Source organism: Primulina huaijiensis, chromosome 17 (genome assembly GCF_012295235.1).
Source record: "Primulina huaijiensis isolate GDHJ02 chromosome 17, ASM1229523v2, whole genome shotgun sequence".
Taxonomy (NCBI): domain Eukaryota; kingdom Viridiplantae; phylum Streptophyta; class Magnoliopsida; order Lamiales; family Gesneriaceae; genus Primulina; species Primulina huaijiensis.
This window is the reverse complement of record NC_133322.1, coordinates 2650715-2667482: the sequence shown is the minus strand read 5'-3', so window position 1 is coordinate 2667482 and position 16768 is coordinate 2650715. Positions and strand designations below refer to the sequence as shown.

Below are 16768 nucleotides of genomic sequence, written 5' to 3'. Positions count from 1 at the left end.
ATCTTATTTGGGTCGTCCATAAAAAATATTACTTTTCATGTCAAAAATATTATTTTTTATTATAAATATATGCATGGTTGAATCGTCTCATAAATAAAGATCTGTGAAATAGGATCACAAGAGACCTAATCTCAATTTAAACATAGAATTTATGACTGATGATCATAAGTAGAATAAAGATATTAGAAAATTAAAAACGCTAAACAAAAGTCAAACTTTTATTTAAATATATAATTTGTAAGTAATGACCACGAGTAAAATAGAAAGATCAGGAAATTATAACTCTAAAAAAAAAGGCTTTTAACTTTTATTTAATGAGTGTAAAGTCACAAGTTTGATTCTCATTGATTGTAATGAGTGTAATTATTATGATAGATTGTTGGATATAATAAGTGTCACTGATCGATACAATAACTGAAACGTGGAGCTTGAGTTGTATGATTTAAAATATTTGACTTGTTTCGTTACCACAAATTATAACTTTTGGTAAAGTGGAAAGCATTCGGTCCTACATTATTAAATTGTAAAACTAGAAGAAACAAGTTATATCAACTTTTAGTTTTGAATTAGTCTCTTGCATGTTACTTGATTTTCAAATTTGGAAGCTTTATTTAGTATTCAAATATCGTTATAGATTGACTGCCATTGATTCTTTTCAAATTGAAGAAATACACAACGTAACTCATGTAACTATTATTAACTAAAACATTTAAATGAAATGTTGGATTTTTTCATCCTCAAAATAATAAATAAACAAAGTTTAATCATTAAGTGAGAAATTAAATATTAAAAGAAAGTTATAATCGTCACAATGAAATAGTGCACCTACATGCATATATCACTCTATTTTTGCAACCAAAAGGTCAATAAATTTTTCCGTCTATTATTTTTATATCATATTTAAAATAATCACGAATCCAAATTTTCATTATTTTGAGTTGATCTTTATTATGAAAAATCATTATGAATAAATCGAATTTGAAAATTCTTATAACTATATATATCACATTTTAATGCGTTAGCCTAAGTCCAGGTAATGAAAAACTACAAAATGGACTTATTCATCTTTAATGGACACAAATTATATGGTAAAGATATATGTCGATTAAGACAATGAAGTAGAGTATATATTCAAATATAACAAATATATAGCTAAGAAAAATAATACATAAAAATATTTCTATAAATGAATAAATTTTTTGTTTTTATTACTTTTTACATTGAGATGTATAAGATAAAAAAAAAATATTATCAAAACATGCTGTCACGAGACAAATTATATAATGAAAAAATATATATCGATTAAAACAATAATTGCTTCTATTCCTGTCAAGGGACAAATTCAAGCATACCTACTCCCCTAATTATCCACCTCTTGCTTCCCGATCATCTTTTAAATCAATTATATGTTCCCAAAGAGTAAAATTATTATATGTTACAATTGAAATATTTCTTTCCTTATGATGTTGTCAAATATTTGTCACCGAATCATCAAAATGTATGTCAACTTTATAACTCCACATTAAATTTGAAAATCTCAATTCAATGGAATTGAAATATGTACTCAAGAGACCGAGCTTCTAATCCGTTGATCTCACACGATACCCTTTCCTGTAAATTAGGGTCCCCAAAGAATTTGTACTTCCACAATTGGTATAATTAAATAATTAGTTATGTATAATAAATAAAATCTAAAATAAAGGTCAACAAGGCAGGTTCCGCCTACCAGCTTTATTGGTCAGTAGATCTAAAAGAATATTATAATACATCAAACAACAAGTAATTAATTCAATATTATAATTATTATTACACAATACATAAAAAAATTATAAATATAACAATAACAATACGGACACGAGTCGTTATTCTCGTGATCGAGTTAAGTTTTCATTTTTACACGAACTAAAATTTTCTAAGCTAACATTGAACTAATATTGAAAAATAGAATATCTGAACATTCGAAAAAATAGATAAAATTTTACATATAAAAATAAGAAAAAAAAACCGAGCCACCCAAACTACCGCCCGTGGTTATCCCATTAAGTGAGATCATATATGTATATAGACAAAATAAAATAAAAAACTCAATGAATGAAAGCAAAACTATACACAAAAACTCTTGTGAGACGGTCTCACGGATCAATTTTATGGGTCAAATATCTTATTTGAGTCATTCATGAAAAAATATTACTTTTTATACTAAGTATATTATTTTTATTGTGAATATCTATAAAATTTGCCCGTCTAACAGATAAAGATTCGTGAAACCGTCTTACAAAAACCAACCCATTATTATGACATTGTCATGTCATGTCATGTGCGAGGACATGTAAAGTAAAATAAACTCAACTAAACTTTCTTATAAATGTAATAATATAATAATAATGAAATTCAGAGCGGACAACTCTCTCTCTCTTCTGTATGTATATGCTTGTATATATTTGTCGCTTTTTATCTTGCTCTAAATTTGTGTTCATCTCTCTCTAAAGGTGATGGTGTCATATAATATTGGCCACAAACTAATCGTAGGAGTCAGTCACCGATGATCATCGGTACGTTCTTCGCATTATTACGATCACGTAGGTGGTGAAGTTATTTTTCTCTGTTTTTGGTTGATTTGGTCTTAATTTTCAGCTGGTTTTTCGTTTTTTTAGCTATTTTTATTTTTATTTTTATGGGAACAGATGCTGTTCGTGGATTTGTCACGATGTTGTTTGTTCTCTGACGTGGATCCATATATGGTTTTTTTTTTGACTTGTTTATTGGATTTTGTTTGCTGTTCCTGTCGATTGTTTCCTGAATCTAGGGCTGGCTACTTTTTTCTTTTCAATGTTAGATCTAATTTGTGTTTTTGGTGGTGTATTTTCTTTAACTTTGGTTGTTCATGTAGGATATCTGACTGGTGTGTTTGAAATCTTGAAGATGTTTCATGTATGAAATTGTGCAAGTTTATTATTTTTTTAATATTATTCTGTTTTTATGTGGATTAATTCCTTGCTTTTTCATGGAATTTTCAGCACTATTGTTGAATTTTAAGTAGTTAAACGATTTTTTGGTTAAATAGTAAAAGATAAAGTTACTAATTGTCGGAAAGCTAATATGGACATTATTTCTGTCAATTATGTTCGATAAATGCATGGGAAATTTCTCTGCATGTTTTATACTGGGAGATATTATTGCGCAACGTTATTGTGAAAGAGTAGTAGTGGGCGGGCGACAAAATTTGAAGTGATAAAGGATGCCTCGGATATAGCATTGTGGATGAAAAGGATAAACAGATGGATTTGAGAGAACTATTATGCGGTTAGAGTTTGATGTATTGGAGCAAACACACCGAGTGGTTTTTCTATTGCCATGCCGATGCAAGTGCTTCCTGTAATACATGTGGCTTGGTGTTGTAGCTGAAAGGTTTGGTGGAAGATTGCACAGCCTTGGGAAGATTAATTTTCTATTTTGTAAAAATGTAGGACATTTAGTTTTTTTAGCATTTGGGATTAAAACGTGTCTTCGAGTGTCTCAATGCTGAACATAAAGGGCTATAAAGTAAATTATAACCAGTTTGCAAGACGTTAAATTGCTGTACGTACGTTATTAAAACTATCCATATTCTCCGGTTATCATATAAGGATGAAATATTCTGTAAACTTTACCATCTAAGATAGTCTAAGTTATGCTATTTTCTTCCAGTGACACTTATCTAATGGTAGATTTATTTTACGGTTTGGTGGATATGCATATTATGCACCCACTGAACTGAACTACTTCTCTGTGATTATTGTTTTTCCTTGGATTTGACAACTCTATAAAATTGACCTAATGATTATTGCACAAACAAGTTCCTCTAGTCTGATTTTGGAAGTATGTGTCAGGAAGCCATTCTAGAAAATTTTATTGACACTGGATAGATTTTTTTTGTATTATTGCTGCATTTATTTGTAAATCTCCATCATTTTTATTTGTGGCTACGTGAAATTTTATCGACACGGAAAGACTTTTATGTATTAATAATAATTGCTTTATTTATTTGTAAATCTCAATCATTTTTATTTGTTGATACTGCAAAAGGACAAATATCCTTTTTTGCTGTGGAGATTATGAAAAGTGGGCTGCGAAATTGAGTCGGAGATCATTGGATTTATTGATGCTTAGTCACCTAAGTTGAAAATGTAGATAATTGTATTTATTGATGCTGAGTCACCTGAGTTGAAAATGTTGTGAACTCTTGAGATATTGAGCCTATTACACTTAAATTAATGATTTTTTAATATTTAAATTAGTGAAATTAGCAATGCTATAAAGTGGATTTTATTTTATTTTTTCTCTTTTCGAATCCTTTTTGTGCTCATTTATTGACCTTTTTGGAGGACTTTCGTTATATGAAATGGACAATGGTGATTTAATATCTGTAATGGCATGGGCAAAGATTGAGAAATCTTATTTTGTGCTTGGATTTTGATGGATTTCAAATTTAATTAAATTTTAAATCCACCTTATATCAGGTTAATAAACTTAAATAATTATTGTGATGGATTTCAAATACACCTAAAGTGATAGTTACTTTTAATCCATTCCTCAAATAAGATCCTTCCTCCAAATCAACCATCAATTCAAGCGCAACCTTAGTTATTTTTTGCTTGTTTCACATTGAATTGTGTGTTTTTCGTGGTAGGACAGACTTATATATGCAAATTGAGTGGTGGTCAACCTACTGGCTTTTTTCTCATTATGAAATCCATGCTAATATATGTACCATAATTTTTCCTAATCGNTATATAATTTAAAACAAAAACTCATATGAGACAGTTTCACGGGCCAATTTTATGAGACATATATCTTATTTGGGTCGTCCATAAAAAATATTACTTTTCATGTCAAAAATATTATTTTTTATTATAAATATATGCATGGTTGAATCGTCTCATAAATAAAGATCTGTGAAATAGGATCACAAGAGACCTAATCTCAATTTAAACATAGAATTTATGACTGATGATCATAAGTAGAATAAAGATATTAGAAAATTAAAAACGCTAAACAAAAGTCAAACTTTTATTTAAATATATAATTTGTAAGTAATGACCACGAGTAAAATAGAAAGATCAGGAAATTATAACTCTAAAAAAAAAGGCTTTTAACTTTTATTTAATGAGTGTAAAGTCACAAGTTTGATTCTCATTGATTGTAATGAGTGTAATTATTATGATAGATTGTTGGATATAATAAGTGTCACTGATCGATACAATAACTGAAACGTGGAGCTTGAGTTGTATGATTTAAAATATTTGACTTGTTTCGTTACCACAAATTATAACTTTTGGTAAAGTGGAAAGCATTCGGTCCTACATTATTAAATTGTAAAACTAGAAGAAACAAGTTATATCAACTTTTAGTTTTGAATTAGTCTCTTGCATGTTACTTGATTTTCAAATTTGGAAGCTTTATTTAGTATTCAAATATCGTTATAGATTGACTGCCATTGATTCTTTTCAAATTGAAGAAATACACAACGTAACTCATGTAACTATTATTAACTAAAACATTTAAATGAAATGTTGGATTTTTTCATCCTCAAAATAATAAATAAACAAAGTTTAATCATTAAGTGAGAAATTAAATATTAAAAGAAAGTTATAATCGTCACAATGAAATAGTGCACCTACATGCATATATCACTCTATTTTTGCAACCAAAAGGTCAATAAATTTTTCCGTCTATTATTTTTATATCATATTTAAAATAATCACGAATCCAAATTTTCATTATTTTGAGTTGATCTTTATTATGAAAAATCATTATGAATAAATCGAATTTGAAAATTCTTATAACTATATATATCACATTTTAATGCGTTAGCCTAAGTCCAGGTAATGAAAAACTACAAAATGGACTTATTCATCTTTAATGGACACAAATTATATGGTAAAGATATATGTCGATTAAGACAATGAAGTAGAGTATATATTCAAATATAACAAATATATAGCTAAGAAAAATAATACATAAAAATATTTCTATAAATGAATAAATTTTTTGTTTTTATTACTTTTTACATTGAGATGTATAAGATAAAAAAAAAATATTATCAAAACATGCTGTCACGAGACAAATTATATAATGAAAAAATATATATCGATTAAAACAATAATTGCTTCTATTCCTGTCAAGGGACAAATTCAAGCATACCTACTCCCCTAATTATCCACCTCTTGCTTCCCGATCATCTTTTAAATCAATTATATGTTCCCAAAGAGTAAAATTATTATATGTTACAATTGAAATATTTCTTTCCTTATGATGTTGTCAAATATTTGTCACCGAATCATCAAAATGTATGTCAACTTTATAACTCCACATTAAATTTGAAAATCTCAATTCAATGGAATTGAAATATGTACTCAAGAGACCGAGCTTCTAATCCGTTGATCTCACACGATACCCTTTCCTGTAAATTAGGGTCCCCAAAGAATTTGTACTTCCACAATTGGTATAATTAAATAATTAGTTATGTATAATAAATAAAATCTAAAATAAAGGTCAACAAGGCAGGTTCCGCCTACCAGCTTTATTGGTCAGTAGATCTAAAAGAATATTATAATACATCAAACAACAAGTAATTAATTCAATATTATAATTATTATTACACAATACATAAAAAAATTATAAATATAACAATAACAATACGGACACGAGTCGTTATTCTCGTGATCGAGTTAAGTTTTCATTTTTACACGAACTAAAATTTTCTAAGCTAACATTGAACTAATATTGAAAAATAGAATATCTGAACATTCGAAAAAATAGATAAAATTTTACATATAAAAATAAGAAAAAAAAACCGAGCCACCCAAACTACCGCCCGTGGTTATCCCATTAAGTGAGATCATATATGTATATAGACAAAATAAAATAAAAAACTCAATGAATGAAAGCAAAACTATACACAAAAACTCTTGTGAGACGGTCTCACGGATCAATTTTATGGGTCAAATATCTTATTTGAGTCATTCATGAAAAAATATTACTTTTTATACTAAGTATATTATTTTTATTGTGAATATCTATAAAATTTGCCCGTCTAACAGATAAAGATTCGTGAAACCGTCTTACAAAAACCAACCCATTATTATGACATTGTCATGTCATGTCATGTGCGAGGACATGTAAAGTAAAATAAACTCAACTAAACTTTCTTATAAATGTAATAATATAATAATAATGAAATTCAGAGCGGACAACTCTCTCTCTCTTCTGTATGTATATGCTTGTATATATTTGTCGCTTTTTATCTTGCTCTAAATTTGTGTTCATCTCTCTCTAAAGGTGATGGTGTCATATAATATTGGCCACAAACTAATCGTAGGAGTCAGTCACCGATGATCATCGGTACGTTCTTCGCATTATTACGATCACGTAGGTGGTGAAGTTATTTTTCTCTGTTTTTGGTTGATTTGGTCTTAATTTTCAGCTGGTTTTTCGTTTTTTTAGCTATTTTTATTTTTATTTTTATGGGAACAGATGCTGTTCGTGGATTTGTCACGATGTTGTTTGTTCTCTGACGTGGATCCATATATGGTTTTTTTTTTGACTTGTTTATTGGATTTTGTTTGCTGTTCCTGTCGATTGTTTCCTGAATCTAGGGCTGGCTACTTTTTTCTTTTCAATGTTAGATCTAATTTGTGTTTTTGGTGGTGTATTTTCTTTAACTTTGGTTGTTCATGTAGGATATCTGACTGGTGTGTTTGAAATCTTGAAGATGTTTCATGTATGAAATTGTGCAAGTTTATTATTTTTTTAATATTATTCTGTTTTTATGTGGATTAATTCCTTGCTTTTTCATGGAATTTTCAGCACTATTGTTGAATTTTAAGTAGTTAAACGATTTTTTGGTTAAATAGTAAAAGATAAAGTTACTAATTGTCGGAAAGCTAATATGGACATTATTTCTGTCAATTATGTTCGATAAATGCATGGGAAATTTCTCTGCATGTTTTATACTGGGAGATATTATTGCGCAACGTTATTGTGAAAGAGTAGTAGTGGGCGGGCGACAAAATTTGAAGTGATAAAGGATGCCTCGGATATAGCATTGTGGATGAAAAGGATAAACAGATGGATTTGAGAGAACTATTATGCGGTTAGAGTTTGATGTATTGGAGCAAACACACCGAGTGGTTTTTCTATTGCCATGCCGATGCAAGTGCTTCCTGTAATACATGTGGCTTGGTGTTGTAGCTGAAAGGTTTGGTGGAAGATTGCACAGCCTTGGGAAGATTAATTTTCTATTTTGTAAAAATGTAGGACATTTAGTTTTTTTAGCATTTGGGATTAAAACGTGTCTTCGAGTGTCTCAATGCTGAACATAAAGGGCTATAAAGTAAATTATAACCAGTTTGCAAGACGTTAAATTGCTGTACGTACGTTATTAAAACTATCCATATTCTCCGGTTATCATATAAGGATGAAATATTCTGTAAACTTTACCATCTAAGATAGTCTAAGTTATGCTATTTTCTTCCAGTGACACTTATCTAATGGTAGATTTATTTTACGGTTTGGTGGATATGCATATTATGCACCCACTGAACTGAACTACTTCTCTGTGATTATTGTTTTTCCTTGGATTTGACAACTCTATAAAATTGACCTAATGATTATTGCACAAACAAGTTCCTCTAGTCTGATTTTGGAAGTATGTGTCAGGAAGCCATTCTAGAAAATTTTATTGACACTGGATAGATTTTTTTTGTATTATTGCTGCATTTATTTGTAAATCTCCATCATTTTTATTTGTGGCTACGTGAAATTTTATCGACACGGAAAGACTTTTATGTATTAATAATAATTGCTTTATTTATTTGTAAATCTCAATCATTTTTATTTGTTGATACTGCAAAAGGACAAATATCCTTTTTTGCTGTGGAGATTATGAAAAGTGGGCTGCGAAATTGAGTCGGAGATCATTGGATTTATTGATGCTTAGTCACCTAAGTTGAAAATGTAGATAATTGTATTTATTGATGCTGAGTCACCTGAGTTGAAAATGTTGTGAACTCTTGAGATATTGAGCCTATTACACTTAAATTAATGATTTTTTAATATTTAAATTAGTGAAATTAGCAATGCTATAAAGTGGATTTTATTTTATTTTTTCTCTTTTCGAATCCTTTTTGTGCTCATTTATTGACCTTTTTGGAGGACTTTCGTTATATGAAATGGACAATGGTGATTTAATATCTGTAATGGCATGGGCAAAGATTGAGAAATCTTATTTTGTGCTTGGATTTTGATGGATTTCAAATTTAATTAAATTTTAAATCCACCTTATATCAGGTTAATAAACTTAAATAATTATTGTGATGGATTTCAAATACACCTAAAGTGATAGTTACTTTTAATCCATTCCTCAAATAAGATCCTTCCTCCAAATCAACCATCAATTCAAGCGCAACCTTAGTTATTTTTTGCTTGTTTCACATTGAATTGTGTGTTTTTCGTGGTAGGACAGACTTATATATGCAAATTGAGTGGTGGTCAACCTACTGGCTTTTTTCTCATTATGAAATCCATGCTAATATATGTACCATAATTTTTCCTAATCGAGCAAATGCGATAGTAGAAATCGATGGAGATAAAGATTTTAAATTTTTATGATTGCATTTCTTTTTGACTCACTGTTTTGTTTGGATTATGAAATCATCAAGAACTTGAGTCCAATATCTTATTGAGGTTTTATGTACTTAACGAAAATATTGAAAAAGAACAGTGCCTTTCCTTTATTGTGGGAAAGTAATTGTGGTCAACATATGTATTAGTGTGTCCCAACTGGTTGAGTCCGTCTTAAACGCATGCAGTGTAATTTTCAACCTCCTTTTTGGTAAAAATTTAGCGATTCAATTAAAATTTCTCGCTAGCTTGTGTAAAATTTTATAAATTTGGTCGTATTGGATTAGATTTGCATAATTCACTCGACCACTGGCATTTTTGTGTTTGCTAGAATAATCACATCTACTCAATTCTGTTGACCTGATATTATTCATTAAAAGAAGGATGGAGGAAAAAATAGTATAAATACAGATCTATTTGGTCAGAAGTTTACATTGTCTCGTTGGTTTCTATAGGTGAATGACTTGTTGAGTTATACAATTAGCTGGTTTTTTTATTAAATGGCATCAGTGGGTGTAGCTCCCACTTCTGGTTTAAGGGAGTCTGGCAGTCATGAAATTGGGGTTGATAGATTGCCTGAGGAGATGAATGAGATGAAAATCCGGGATGATAAGGTACGTCTAAAGTCTTAGAATCTTTGTTTTTATTAAACATCTGTTGGGAAGTGTTCTTTCCTCTTGCCTGGAGTGTGGTTGGACCTAGCTTAACATGGTTATGATATTCTAGGAAATGGAAGCAACAGTGGTGGATGGTAATGGGACTGAGACTGGCCACATAATTGTGACAACTATTGGTGGTCGAAATGGTCAACCAAAGCAGGTGATGCACCATTTTTGTGATTGATTTTTTGTTCCTATATGTATGTGATTATCTTTTGCTAATGTCTATTCTAAATACAAAAACACCCTTCCCAATTAAGAAATATCCCTCTCCATCAGAAAAAAAGAATGAACATGAAACACTTAAATTATTTGGTAACCCTAAGTGAAAGATTGTCGCATGCCATTTCTTATGATCCCTGAACACCCTCAAAAGAGCCAGTCCCCCCATCCCCTCAACAAATGTTAAAAAAAAAAAAAAGAAACGCTTAATGGTTAGAAAAGGCTCAAAAGATTTGGAAGTGGGTAAGAGGTTGATTTTCTCGATTTATTAATAAAACCTAATTGTTTTGCTCATAAAGCAGAGGGCTTCTTAAGAAAATCTAAATGGGCTATATTGATCTTCCACTCCGTTGGGAATTAATCGCGGAGAGATCGTTCTCTCAGATGCTGACTAGACCTGCAAGAGAGGTCAAACTTGATGTTGTCTTTTGAAATTTTTAATTTTTAATTGAGGAAAAATCCAAGGAACGTTTCACATGTGTTGGTTTTGCAAATGCAACATTTTCATTTGAACGATCAACTTTAGGAGGTGATGACCGCAAAATATTGTATTTTATAAGTTGTCTTAGCCAGAGGATTGGGGAAAAAGTACTTGGTTGCAAGTCATGGAACTGTGTTTTGTGGTACCACTTGTGTTAGTATTCTGACTCGATCTTTTATTTTGCGGTTGCTTTAAGACAATTAGCTACATGGCTGAACGAGTTGTTGGACATGGATCATTTGGAGTAGTGTTCCAGGTGCGATTTCTTTGTTATTTTTGACTTGTAAGTGATGGCTACAACTGTATTATGTGTTTTATCATGGAGGATGATCACAGATATTATTGTTTGTTAACCCTGTTGATTATCCAGGCAAAATGCTTGGAGACTGGCGAATCTGTTGCCATAAAGAAGGTTCTTCAGGACAAGAGGTACAAGAACCGTGAGTTGCAAACCATGCGCCTACTTGACCATCCAAATGTTGTGGCATTCAAGCACTGTTTCTTCTCAACAACTGAAAAAGATGAATTGTATCTTAATCTGGTACTCGAATATGTTCCTGAAACTGTCCATCGAGTTATCAAACATTATAATAAGTTGAACCAGCGGATGCCTCTGATATATGTGAAGCTGTATAGCTACCAGGTATGTGGTTTGCTTTTGGCACTGCTTTCACATATATATGATCTCTGTCTGGTGGCACTCCACTTGGATACTGTTTTCTCCTGTATATGTTCTCTTAGCTCAATGGCCACAACCTTGATTGCTTCTCCTGGAGGCCAAATGTATTGTTGCAATTGGCATGGCAAGACATGGATTTACCTGTTTTGACCTGCGGTTTCACGCATTTATGATGTTTTTAGGGGTATCTGGATCAGGATCTCTGTTTCGTAGTTTTTTGTGCATAATCGCTTTTGTCTTATCATCACAAATACTGCCTGGAATTGTGCTGTCTGTTCTACTACCTGTTAACAGAATGTTTAATTCTATATCCAATCTGTGACTCGGTGAACGTACTGTTATTATTTTGCTATTTGGTAGATCTTCAGAGCATTGTGCTACATCCATCGCGGTATTGGAGTATGTCACAGAGATATAAAGCCTCAAAATTTGTTGGTACGTAAAGATTTTGTGATTACTTTGTTTACTCGTTACCCTTCACACGCCAAAGCTTGTGTATCCTAGTGCCAGGACAAATTGACTTTTGAAGTACATCGCTTTTGAATATTTTATACTAACTAGATTTAATGTTATCTATCTTATGATAGTTTTAATCCACGTAGTTGATTCTTTTTATGGTAATAATTGGCAAATTCAAAGTATTGTCTCATGGTTCAAGTTCTACGGAGTTTGCTTTATTTTTTTCCCTTTTCTTGTGAATGGGATATGATTTTTACACGCATTTAATCATTCATAGAAGTACGGGGGTGTATACGAATTTCAGGGGGTAGTATGTTGAGAAGAACGACAGTGGCCCCCATTTACTTGGGTAAAAAATGGCGAGTTTAGATACACATACTTACATAAATTTTTTAGTGAGCTATGTTTTTTCAAGTATTAATTTTGTTTAAAAAAAAGAGAAGAAAGTTTTGTGTGACTATCATAGTTTAAAACGTTTTTGTTCTAATTTTCAAAGTGAATCTTTAGCATAAGCTAAAAATGTCATGTTTCTAGTTTCTTGTTTGGACTTTTTTTACATGGTTTTGAAATTAAAAAACCCGATTGAGAAACAGTTTTTTAAAGAAACCACATTGTTTTTCCAAAGGAAGAACATTTATTTAAATGTGTTCCCATTCAAATGCAACTAAGGCCTGCCTTATGATGATGAATATGTGCTCAAAAGAAACCAACATCTTTCCCAGTAGGTTACATTTATTCATATCTTTTGAAAAATACTTGAAAGTTTGCTGTTATTCAGCCATAATAATGGCTGTATAAGTTGGTTTGATATAAATTAAGGAAATCAGTTATCAGGTCCTCCTTATAATTTGTGTATGTGTAATTAAACATGTATGTATTGGTTTAATCTGGAAAAAATATCGTGCTAAATGTGTACAAGTTAGACGATGCATATCTTACCTTAATGATCACTTTGAACTGTTAACCCATGTGTTGCTTTCAAAGCTAATAAAATACATTGTGCAGGTGAATCCACACACCCACCAGGTTAAATTATGTGATTTTGGAAGCGCAAAAGTGTTGGTATGTCTAATGGCATTATATTGGAGGTCACATTTTTGCAATGAGCATTACGTATGATATAATTTGCATTATTTTGGCAGGTCAAAGGAGAACCCAATATCTCTTACATTTGCTCTAGGTATTATAGAGCACCTGAGCTCATTTTTGGAGCAACCGAGTATACTACAGCAATTGACATTTGGTCTGCTGGCTGTGTGCTTGCTGAGCTACTTCTTGGACAGGTACTTTTTTAACTTTGTTTCCAAGTGTTGTATAATAGATCCTTTAACTAATAGTACTAAGATTCTCATCCCCTTATATGTGTTATTGATGGGCTTTGCCTCTTCAGCCCCTTTTCCCTGGTGAGAGTGGAGTAGACCAGCTTGTTGAGATTATCAAGGTTATGTCTCTCTCTCTCTCTCTCTCTCTCTCTCTCTCACACACACACACACACACACACACACACACACACACACACGCACACGCATGCGTGCTCGCCCTCTCTCTTGTTGAGATTATCAAGGTTCTCTCTCTCTCTAACACCACACAAGCTTCTTGATTTATATTTCATCCTTAGTTGCTGTTGTGGAGCTGGGGGTGGTTGGATAGCTGTAGTTTGAGTTTGGAGTAGTTCTGTGTTTGTTAATCTTGTTCTTCTAACATCCTGAGAAATTCATCTATGAACAAAAATGTGGGGAGATATTTGAAGCTTTTTTTGGGATTTGTAGACCATATAATTCTATATTTCACTATTTTGTTGCTTTTGTTTTTATTTAATAATTGTACTTTAAGTAGTTACTTGCTAGTGTTGTTAAATGGTTGGAAGCTCGTTCCAAAAAAACAAAAATGGTTGGAAGCTTATATTTTGTGGATTGACATTTCCTCTCCCTGTTGTCTTTGACCTGGTTCAGCAATTTTCTGTTTCTCAATCTATTAACCAACTGATTTTTTTTTCAGGTTTTAGGCACTCCAACAAGGGAGGAAATTAAATGCATGAATCCTAACTATACCGAGTTCAAGTTTCCTCAAATTAAAGCTCATCCATGGCATAAGGTACTTGTCGGCTATGTGAATTATGTGATATTTACTGGCTCCTGTCTGCTTTTGTTTCATAATTTTGTTTATTTCATGATTTCACTTCAGGTATTCCACAAACGCATGCCCCCAGAAGCGGTTGATCTTGTGTCAAGACTTCTGCAATATTCTCCTAATCTGCGTTGCACTGCTGTGAGTAATTTTTGTCCTCAGTCTGGAAGGGGCAGGGAAAATTTTTGCGGACGTTATTTTTTTCCTTGCAGTTGCATTGTGACCATGACACATGAGCATATCGGAGTCTAGGATTACCTAATTATCTTTATAGGAGAAACTCACTTATTATTGTTGTTGTTTACATGTTGCTTCTCTTCATAGAGTAGGCTCTCAATAGAGCTGGCGTATAAATGTCCGCGTGATTAATAGAGACCTATATAGTATGTCATAAATATCTTAATTCTTGTAGCTACATCATTTGCTGATGGCAAATTATTCCTTCCCTGGTTTTGTTCTGGAATTTGATGCATTTAATTACTCTACAGCTGGATGCCATGACCCACACCTTTTTTGATGAACTTCGTGATCCAAACACTCGTCTACCCAATGGGCGTTTTCTTCCCCCATTGTTCAACTTCAAGCCTCATGGTACACATTCTCATGAACAAAAACATTTATATTCTATTGTCTTTTCTCGTTTATTGAAGTTTGAAATCGATGTCACATACGAGTTTCAGAGTTGAAAGGTGTTCCTGAGGAAATCCTGATAAAGTTGGTACCCGAGCATGCTCGAAAGCAGTGTTCCTTCCTTGGGTTATAAATCATTCAAGTACCGTACATGCACGCAACTCACCGTGTTTCTTCTTGTACTCATCTGTTGTCCCTTCGTTCATTTTGTATTGTTTTGTACTAGATACACCTTGTTTCCGCAAAAGAAGATTTGGGAAGTGCTGTATGCTATTCATTGTCAATGGATATAAACATAATCGCGTATGTTTTGTGTGATTTAACACCTCTTGTATGAGGATGACTAATTATTTTATCTGAATGAAAGTTAATTGTGTTGGATTTACATGTTTGTTGCATCATATCAAATATCCTTGGGATTCGAGTACTGGCTTGTGGGTTGGTTTTGTGCACATCTAATCATCAATCTTTTGGCTCTTGCCTGACTGAGAAGCAAGAGCCCATGCAAGGATTTGTGATTCCAGTTCATTTTCCCATAACGCCATTGGTATAGTCTAGACTGGTGGAGTTTAGGTAGATCCCTCTCTCATTGTTAGTAAAAACAAGAAAGTACTACGTAATGAGGGATTGCATCAAAATTTATCTTGTACAGGCGATCGCATCGCTCCTCTTTAACTCCTAGGAGCCCGTCGATGCGATCATCAATCCCGATAAATATGCATGATAGTCTAGATAATCCCTTGACACCATATCTGATGTTTCATCAGGATATCTGTTGGTGAATCATCAACAGACAAGTTGAGTTCGGGATTGATCCAAAAATGAATAAATAAATGACTGATGAATCTACCTCGAAGTAATAGGAAAAATTGAACAGATATATTGTGTAAATATTGTTTAATTTTAATCTTGACTTGTTCAAGTGACGTATATGATATACGTTGGACAAGTACTTTTGTCTCTAATTTTGCATAATTATGCTATAACCATTGCGCATTGCTCGTACTAATAGAATACCATTATCTTGTGTAGATTTCATGCCTTTTTCTCATCTTCGTGTCAGGGGGACATACTGGACATAGTTGTCATTTTATTTGTTATTTTTTTTCTACTAGTAGTTCGTTAAATTTGGGTTTGAAATCAAAATCTATTTTCAAACTAGAGATCTTCATGTAATAATGATCGGTGACACATATTTGTTAACTCACTTTAGATTTTTTCATTACATCCAAATCTAGTGAACCAAATGCCATTTTGGTTGCACAAATTATGGAGCAAAAACTTGTGTGAGACGATGTCACGTATCGTATTTTGTGAGACTGATATCTTATTTGAGTCATCTATGAAAAAATATTACTTTTTATGCTAAGAGTATTACTTTTTATTGTGAATATCGGTAGGATTGATCCGTCTCACAGATAAAAATTCGTGAGACTGTCTCACAAGAGACTTACTCAAATTATGAAAGCAAATCGAGACATAACATAAAGCCCTTGTATAATATATCTAGAAATTTAAATATTCTTTAGATATAGTTTTAAGTTAAAAAGAAAGCTCTGACGTTGACCAAGTATCCACACTGATTCCTTGATATTTGGACAAGTTCCTCTCTTACATAATTAAAACAATAATATCTTCTTCTCTTCTCTATGTTTGCTGATATAATCACTTATTTATTGTTATCCACTGACGTAAGGATTATTAGTCAACAAATAAGTGTAATTATGTCTATGTGAGGTAACATAAAATGTTGTATTTGCATTGTTTCTTTATTGAATGTGACGTGATCGATACACTTATCTTACTTCACACACACACACACACATATAAAATAAACTCATATGAGAT

At 31.9% G+C, this 16768-nt stretch overlaps 1 protein-coding gene and 2 long non-coding RNA genes across 4 annotated transcripts; 1 reads left to right on the top strand and 2 right to left on the bottom strand.

Annotated features, from left to right (window-relative positions):
• Window positions 1–3458: 3458 nt before the first annotated feature.
• LOC140962551 (uncharacterized) lies at window positions 3459–4745 on the bottom strand. Its single transcript, XR_012172574.1, has 2 exons — window positions 4199–4745; window positions 3459–4153 (listed from the first exon to the last, which is right to left on the bottom strand). It is a non-coding gene; the product is annotated as an uncharacterized lncRNA (long non-coding RNA).
• Window positions 4746–7217: 2472 nt separating this feature from the next.
• On the top strand, window positions 7218–15305 carry LOC140962725 (shaggy-related protein kinase alpha). Of its 2 annotated transcripts, none has more exons than XM_073421688.1 (13): window positions 7218–7383; window positions 10119–10277; window positions 10390–10482; window positions 11222–11281; window positions 11396–11668; window positions 12065–12139; window positions 13169–13225; window positions 13306–13446; window positions 13554–13604; window positions 14162–14257; window positions 14348–14431; window positions 14779–14881; window positions 14971–15305. In XM_073421688.1, the coding sequence occupies exons 2-13, from the start codon at window positions 10164–10166 to the stop codon at window positions 15051–15053; spliced, it is 1230 nt and encodes a 409-aa protein (XP_073277789.1). In that variant the 5' UTR covers window positions 7218–7383; window positions 10119–10163; the 3' UTR covers window positions 15054–15305. The 2 variants fall into 2 exon arrangements, with proteins under 2 accessions (XP_073277789.1, XP_073277791.1); XM_073421690.1 differs by having other exon boundaries at window positions 7255–7410.
• On the bottom strand, window positions 7424–10112 carry LOC140962726 (uncharacterized). Its single transcript, XR_012172602.1, has 2 exons — window positions 9030–10112; window positions 7424–8984 (listed from the first exon to the last, which is right to left on the bottom strand). It is a non-coding gene; the product is annotated as an uncharacterized lncRNA (long non-coding RNA).
• Window positions 15306–16768: the final 1463 nt, after the last annotated feature.

What these genes read in the sequence shown, in the direction of transcription:
- LOC140962725 (XM_073421688.1), top strand. Translation starts at nt 10,164, where the DNA reads ATGGCATCAGTGGGTGTAGCTCCCACTTCTGGTTTAAGGGAGTCTGGC. An exon ending in TAAAGCCTCAAAATTTGTTG is followed by an intron (nt 12,140 to 13,168) that starts GTACGTAAAGAT and finishes TACATTGTGCAG; the next exon opens with GTGAATCCACACACCCACCA. An exon ending in CTGAGCTACTTCTTGGACAG is followed by an intron (nt 13,447 to 13,553) that starts GTACTTTTTTAA and finishes TTGCCTCTTCAG; the next exon opens with CCCCTTTTCCCTGGTGAGAG.